This window comes from Curcuma longa, chromosome 1, assembly GCF_044706935.1.
Source record: "Curcuma longa cultivar G26 ecotype Majalengka, Jawa Barat chromosome 1, ITB_CL_G26_1.1, whole genome shotgun sequence".
Lineage (NCBI taxonomy): Eukaryota > Viridiplantae > Streptophyta > Magnoliopsida > Zingiberales > Zingiberaceae > Curcuma > Curcuma longa.
The window spans coordinates 23,141,939-23,148,272 of record NC_133861.1 but is presented as its reverse complement, the minus strand read 5'-3'; the positions used below and the strand labels follow the sequence as shown (position 1 = coordinate 23,148,272).

At 33.2% G+C, this 6,334-nt stretch overlaps 1 protein-coding gene across 1 annotated transcript; it reads right to left on the bottom strand.

The window, feature by feature from the left end:
* Positions 1-2,194: 2,194 nt before the first annotated feature.
* On the bottom strand, positions 2,195-5,558 carry LOC141843279 (uncharacterized). The gene is made up of 4 exons (XM_074731342.1): positions 4,316-5,558; positions 3,842-4,036; positions 3,563-3,769; positions 2,195-3,483 (listed from the first exon to the last, which is right to left on the bottom strand). Exons 1-4 carry the CDS (start codon positions 5,526-5,528, stop codon positions 2,195-2,197), a joined length of 2,904 nt encoding a protein of 967 aa, XP_074587443.1. The 5' UTR covers positions 5,529-5,558.
* Between the last annotated feature and the right edge of the window lie 776 nt (positions 5,559-6,334).

Genomic DNA, 6,334 nt, shown 5'->3' with positions numbered 1-6,334 from the left:
CATCAGTTCATGCTTGTTCTCAAGGTAAAAACTCATCAGTTCATGCTTGTTCTCAAAGGAAAACGCTGCTTGGCATCTCAACACTAAGGCTTTTAATTTTAGGAACGAGATATTTTAATAGTAGAATAAAAATATTGGAGGGCATTTTGACAAGGCATTTTATACAAATTGTTATAATATGGAAGTATTTTGATAATTTTCATTGTCTGAAATCATGATTTCAACGTAATAAATCTAGCCAGTAATACCATGTGGATTACACTAGATGAACAAAGCCTCCTTCGTTGGTGTTGATGGAGGGGAGGAGAGAATATTTTATTCATGCTAGATTAGCTATAAAGGGCAAACATAGTATTCAAACTATAACTGCAAAATAAAATACAAAGACAACGTTTGGTTTGAATTTTTTTTTCTATTTTCTGTTTTTCATTTTCTATTTCTATTTTTCTATTTTCTGATCTAGTTTTTAGAAAACAAAAAATGCGTTTGGTATGATAAATTATTTTCTATTTTCTAGAAAAGAAAATTAAAAAATACGTTTGGTTTGTTAATATAAAAAATTATAAATAAAATAATTTTTTTAATAAAAAATATTTTTAAAATAGTTTGGAACGTTCAATATAATTAGATTAATTGACTACATCTATACGAGTACCGACCGAACTAATTTATTATTTAGTTGGGGTAATTAAATTATTAAAACAATCGATTATGTTATAAGAAGGAATATGAAATAGATAAATAAAGTTAGTTTCGAAATAGATTAATGAATAATTATTTCATTTTAAATTTAAAATAATTATTTCATATGAATAGATATTTCATGATAAATTTTTCTATCAAATAATTATATATAAAGTAACAAAGTTCAGAGTTGCCTGAAGTGTTTGATCAAGATCGAGCCTTCGGGCGCAAGATCGAATTTTTGCGAGGATGGGGCTTTTTCTTCTTGGATTCCTCTTTGACCAGACAAATGGGATCTTTCTTGGAAATTTTGTTTCTGAAAGAGAACTTTTTCCTAGGTAAAAGCTCGGAGTTGGCGGCATCCAAGGTCTCCTTCAGAAGGGAGATCGCCTTCAAGGAGGAGCGAACCTCGTAGGATAGTGAGAAGTAGGAATTATCAACGACGAGGTCTGCGATAGATGTAGCTACCTTCTTGAGGCCGGGCTTCAGGGATGCCGCCGAGGTCGGGTCGGCAGAAAGGGCACTGCAGCAATGGATTTCGGCGTCGACGGCGCGTCTAGATTCATCGAAGCGGGTGAGGAAGGCGATGAAGGCAGATGAGGCGGCGGAAGCGGCGCTCTGGGCAGCGGACTGCTGGAGGCGGGACTGGTGGAGGTTAGAGAGGCATTTGTGCCTTTGACTAAGCCTCCTAATTAAAGCTCAATTTTGTTGCGTCGTTCCAAATACTCGTGGATCGACAAGAAATCCATCATTCTGTCAATGGCGATTTTCGGATCTTCATTAGTCGGCGGCGCCATGAGCCGCGGTCCTCTGCCTGGACGGTGATGGCGCTAGTAAGCAAGGACCTACCTTCCTCTCGCTGAGGTGTGACGGCGCATCGGTTAACTTGAATTCAGTGGCCTTGAGGATGTGCTTCGTGACGACGGAGAAGGGGGAAAACGCCCGTTTTTGTATTTTCCTGTAGTTTCTATTTTCCACAGAAAATGATATTTTATCATTTTCTATTTTCTTAGAGAATGCCTTCTCATTTTCCAGAGAATGAAATTGGAAAACACAAAGCAAACAATAATTTCTAGAAAATAAAAAAAAAAAAAAAAAATAAAATGATCAAACCAAACGCCCCCTAAAATTTTTTTAAAAAGAATAATAAGGGAGTTTAGATGGAAGGATCAACACTCAACCCTCTACCTGCCCAATCAAGGTTTAAAATCTCGACCCGTGCCGAGGTTTCGGTCCCAGACCGGAACGATACTGTTTCGGTATCGTATCGTACCGTGCCGATACAGTTTCGGTACTTTTTTATTTATATATATAGTAATTATTAGATAAATATGTTTATTGTGTATAATTTAAAAATAAATTGTATATTGATTTGATATAAGTTCTCAATTATTGACCATTTTAATATTATTAAACAAAAATAAATAAATATATCTTTCTTTAAAGAAAATTGATCTATCAATAACTCAAATTATAATTGATAATTGATACATCATAATAAGTTACCTTACTAATACCAAAAGGAGTGACGTGAATCAGATGGAAGCATTGGTTCTTGCAACATTCTGCTTAGATCAACTCCATAGTTCTCCAACGCCCAGATTAAATAATCATCCCATGACATGCAATATTGATATTGATTTCTCCACATGTCCATCAGCATGTCTCGATTCACCACTGGAAGTTGGACTTGAACTGGCACCACTGGAATCGGAACGGGTACAGGCACAGGATAAGGATAAGCATACGCCCCTGAACTCTGATATGATGGATCACCATAAGATGCATCAGAACTATAATAAGAAGGCCGTGAGTATGATGAACTTCGATCAGAATCAATCTCAGCTAAACTCTCCCTCATATCTTGATAATTATGAGCTTCCTTTTGTTTGTCAACTTTAGATCGACGTCGATACTGAGTCATAATAGTTCTACCTCCATGATCATCATCTTGAGTTGCATGCGTGTAATCTTGCTCACATGTCCAAGGCTCCGGTGCTGGAGTAGAGGGAACATAAGTTTCACCACCACCAGATGCATCACCACTGTTATCACTTCCATGAGTACTTGCACTGCTATCGACATCACTATCATCATTTCGAATTTCTCGTCGGACTACAGTATCGGAAGGTGATGATGTTTCATCACTGTCATCATGTTCTTGCTCATCAATTGCTTCGAGTGGATTTTCCCTAATTCTCAATTGACCCCTTTCCTTAAAAGTAGGAGTTTTAACTTTTCTTTTCTCTTTAGTAAAAGTTGCAGGAGCTTTACCTTTGCCTTTATCTACAGATTTTGGTTGAGTTTGGGGTTGGGATGTTTGAGAACGTCTGGGTCGAGATCCAGAAAATCGAAAATCTTGATCATCATCGTCTTCTTCCTCATCGATATCTCCTCTAGTTTGCATATTTTCAATCTGTTGAGTAAGAAATTCAGATGGTCGTGGTGGGTCTCCTGCTTCATCAAGTAATGGATTCTCAGCTTCAACAGCGCTCCACCAATCCATCATTGGATCATTCTCAGTTTGGACAAATCCAATATCAAATGGGTCTACATCACCAGACTCTTGTTCTTCCTTCTCTTCTGTTATGGCTCTTAGTTGAAGACGCATATTATAATGAACATAGACCATCTTCTCCAAACGACGATAAGAAAGACGATTTCGAACTTTCGTATGAATGAGGGAGAAAGTTGTCCAATTTCTTTCACAACCACTTGAAGATGTTGTTTGTGAAAGAATCCGTACTGCAATCTTTTTCAAATTTGGAGTTGATCCTCCAAATTGTAACCACCACTCAGCTGTAAGATAAATAAGAACAAAATTAAAATAATATTTATATTTATTGACAATAATTACTAATGATTTTACTATATTTACCTGCATCCATTTTATATCTGCATGACACTGCAAAATCATCACTAAAAGAACCATATGCCTCTCGAAATAATCGACTTTCATTAATAGCCTCAGTAGCTAATTGTCTATTTGGTTGTAGTCTTGATATTACATTTCTGAGGGCCGCTAATAGATCTTCATTTGTGCCAAGATTATATCGGTATTGATATGCCGGATTGAGATAATAACCTAAAATAATTAAACATATATAACTATTAATAACAAATATTAAAAATTCTTTTATCATTAAAAAATACGCACCTGCCAAATGAATATATTTTCCCATTTGATTGTCCCATCTTGCAGTGATTATATCAATATAAGGTTGATACTTGGTTGGTGATTGTAGACGCCTCTTAATTTCCTCTTTTGCTTCATAAATTAGACGGTAAACATTGCCCATTTGTGGCTTCTTGTCCATATCAACTTTGCGCAGAACAACATACAAGGGCTCTACTGCTACAAGAATATCTGCAATATAGTCCCAAAATCTAACCGATATAATAATTTTTTGCACTTCTTTACCTTCGGTCGTGTTAGAATATCGAGAGGCTTCCCAATCCTCAGAAGTGAACATGGCTTTCAATCCACTTTTTTTCTGAAATAATGATTTTAACAGAAGAAAATGAGTGGCAAACCTAGTCGCTCCTGGTCGCAAAATCTCCCCATCAATAAATTTTCTCATTAATCCATGAACCCAATGATGATTATAAAGGAATTTTGTTAGCGATTGACCTTTTTTCACTATCTTCTTCACTATATCGAGTTTACCGATATCTGCCATCATCAAATCAATACAGTGTGCTGCACATGGTGTCCAAAATAATGTTTGATGCTTTTGCTCCAACAACTCTCCAGCCCTCTTAAAGTTGGCACCATTATCTGTAATCACTTGCACTATATGTTCTGCACCTATATCTTGAACCACATTATCCATCAAACGATATATGTAAGGTGCATCATGATAATCTGTAGTTGCATCAATAGATTTATGAAATATGACCTTTCTATTGCAGTATATCAGAAAGTTGATGATGCTCATCCGTGTAGGTCCTGTCCAGCCATCGCACATCAACGTAATCCCATATAAACTCCATTGCTTCTTACATGATAGAATCCAAGTCTTAATCTCCTCCACTTGTTCATCTAAATACGGACCAGCAATTTCATATGCAGTCGGAGGTTGAATACCCGGACCGGATTTCTGGATGTTGGACACCATACTACGGTAGTATGTGTTGTTTGCTGCATTAGGAGGAATTTGATTAAAATGAAAAAATTTAGCAATACTTTTACCGATTGATTTCTTCTTCTCTTTCGTATATGCATCATCAATCCGAGTTTGTTTGCTAGCTTGGTCTGGGAATGCTAGTGGATCAATATCAGCAACATCAACTGCTCGTCTTCGTCCCATAGAAGAGAAAAAACGACCAATACCACCTTGTGTTGAAGTAATACGAGCACTTGCACTCCTTCCCAATGTTGCTGCAGTAGTTGAGCCAGATCCACTAGCACCAGCTGAGCCACTTCCACCAGCGCCAACTATAGTACCACCATGTCTCATGTGTTGCTCATATTCATATTCAGTTCGAGAGGCATGGAGAGCTGCTAAAAATTCTTCGTCATTTGGAACTTCATCACGACTTTCAAACTCATCATAGGTTGGCTCTTTAGAACTTCGGCTATCCAAAAGTTCACGTTGTTGTTGTTGTTTATACTTCATTGTTTTTTTCCCATCAAGTTCCTCTTTCATTGCACGACGAACTTCTTGAGGAACTTTTGGACATTTAGAAACATCTGGATATCCACCAGCAAGATGTTGTTTTAGGCGTGTGATCCCACCGCCGCGTCCAATCATATCGCAATGCAAGCATTGCCAATGAAATCGATTCTCTAATCGACGTGCATGTCTCCAAGCTGGATCATAAGATTGTTGTTTTGGTGTCATTACTCCTGCATTATAAAAAAATAAAAATAATAAAAAGATCAAATAATTCAGAATAAGTATTTATAATTATAGTATTAATAATATTCTTTTTTTTTGTCATCACATATGTAAAAAAATTAAGAACGATAAAAAAATCAAATAATTCATAATTACAGTATTAATAATATTAATATTAAAAAAATTATATGATAAAAAATATAAAAATTTAATTATATTAATAATTATCAGTTTAATTAATTATTTATTAATTTATATAATATATCTATTATTTATATATTTTATATAATAATTATTTATAATAAAAATTATTATTTATATATTTATATATAATTTTAAAATTAAATTTATTCAAAACATATAAAATTATATATTTTTAAAATTTATTTAATAAATAAAAAATTAAATTATTTATTCAATTCATAATTCATCATTTATCATTAATTAAATTATTTAAATAATAATATATAGTTAATTAAATTTTTTAACAGATAAAATAATTTATTAAAATTTTTTAACATATAAATTTAAATTAATTTTTTAAAATATTTTTATTTTTTAATAAAAAATAAATTTATATATTATAATTATATTAATTAATTAACAGTTTATTTAATTAATTATTAATCTATATAATATATATAATTATCATTTATTATATAATTAATTATTAATTAAAAATTATATATATTAATAATACTTTATATATTTAATTATTTATATATATTAAATAATATGTTTTATAAAAATTTAATATAACACTGATATAATCAATATAACAGTGATATAATAAATTTTATTTCAATATA

What these genes read in the sequence shown, in the direction of transcription:
- LOC141843279 (XM_074731342.1), bottom strand. Translation starts at nt 5,528, where the DNA reads ATGACACCAAAACAACAATCTTATGATCCAGCTTGGAGACATGCACGT. An exon ending in AAAATATATTCATTTGGCAG is followed by an intron (nt 3,770 to 3,841) that starts GTGCGTATTTTT and finishes TAATTATTTTAG; the next exon opens with GTTATTATCTCAATCCGGCA. An exon ending in CAGATATAAAATGGATGCAG is followed by an intron (nt 3,484 to 3,562) that starts GTAAATATAGTA and finishes TTTATCTTACAG; the next exon opens with CTGAGTGGTGGTTACAATTT.